This window comes from Geospiza fortis, unplaced genomic scaffold (assembly GCF_000277835.1).
Source record: "Geospiza fortis unplaced genomic scaffold, GeoFor_1.0 scaffold135, whole genome shotgun sequence".
NCBI lineage: Eukaryota > Metazoa > Chordata > Aves > Passeriformes > Thraupidae > Geospiza > Geospiza fortis.
In genome coordinates this window covers 235,998-237,032 of record NW_005054646.1, presented here as the reverse complement: position 1 = coordinate 237,032, position 1,035 = coordinate 235,998, and the positions used below count along the sequence as shown (strand labels likewise).

The 1,035-nt window shown below is 66.5% G+C and overlaps 1 protein-coding gene across 1 annotated transcript in view; it reads right to left on the bottom strand.

Moving 5' to 3' along the window:
- Positions 1–1,035, bottom strand: part of TTYH2 (tweety family member 2) — a gene marked incomplete at its 5' end in the record, with an annotated part of 6,110 nt that overhangs the window by 1,935 nt on the left and 3,140 nt on the right. Inside the window, 5 exons of the mRNA XM_031064868.1 lie at positions 1–189; positions 269–361; positions 437–529; positions 609–664; positions 785–918. Of these exons, the coding sequence (XP_030920728.1) occupies positions 1–189; positions 269–361; positions 437–529; positions 609–664; positions 785–918 (565 nt within the window). The remainder of the gene's footprint in view (positions 190–268; positions 362–436; positions 530–608; positions 665–784; positions 919–1,035) is intronic.

Sequence of the window (1,035 nt, the reverse complement as noted above, 5' to 3'; positions counted from 1 at the left end):
AGGGGGGGGTCTCTGTGCCCGGGGGGAGGGCAGGGGGCACACGCACCGCCCCGCCAGCTGCTGCCAGGCGCGCGGCGCCGCGCAGATCACCGTGGAGAAGGCGGCGGCCGCCAGCAGGGAGAAGAGCCCCAGGTAGAGCAGCCCCTCCACGCCGTCGTAGCAGATGCCAATGAGGCCATCCAGGTAATCCTGGTGGGACACGGGCAGGGCAGCGCTGGTGGCACCGCAGGGGGAGCCCAGCCACGCTCCCCAGGCAGCCCCCCCTCACCTTGTGCAGCCCCCGGCAGTCCAGCAGGGCTGTCAGCTGGTGCAGGCTGGTCTCCGAGGAGTTGAGGAGCTGCTGCACCCCCAGCAGGTATTTCTGTGGGAAAAGGGGGGTCAGGCAGCTCTGGGGAGAAGAAGGAGGGATGGGGATCCCTGCTCCCCGCTCCTGTACCTCAGCTGTGGGGAAGAGGGGCAGCGCATACTGGATGAGCCCCTGGATCTGGATCTGCATGGTGGTCAGCGAGCGCTGGAACATGGTGAGAGCCTGCGGGGGGGAGTGGGGCACAGTCACGGATCCCCCCAGCCCCAGGCAGCACCAAAGAGGGTGCCCAGCCCCCCTGTACCTGCTGGAAGGGGCTGCTCAGGCTCTGGTCACAGTACAGGTAATAATGAACCATCTCTGCAGAGAGAACGGGAACATCAGCAGGAGCATCCCGGGGCACAGGGAGCAGTGGGGGCACAGTGGCAGTCCCCCAGGTGGGTTTTGGGGTCCTGCCTCCACCTCACAGCCAGCCCTGACCTGCACTGATCTCATCATCTGTCTGGTTCAGGATGAACTTGTCCGGGGCCACACAGAAGTCGCTGGTGCCCTGTGGGGACAGAGGGACGTCAGTGATGCCAGCAGTGCCCAGCACAGCCCCCAGCAGCCCTTCCCTCCCTCCCTCCTGCCCCAAGGGATGTCACCAATGCCAGCAGTGCTCAGTACAGCCCCCAGCAGCCCTTCCCTCCCTCCCTCCTGCCCCAATGACTGGCACCACTGCCAGCACCGCC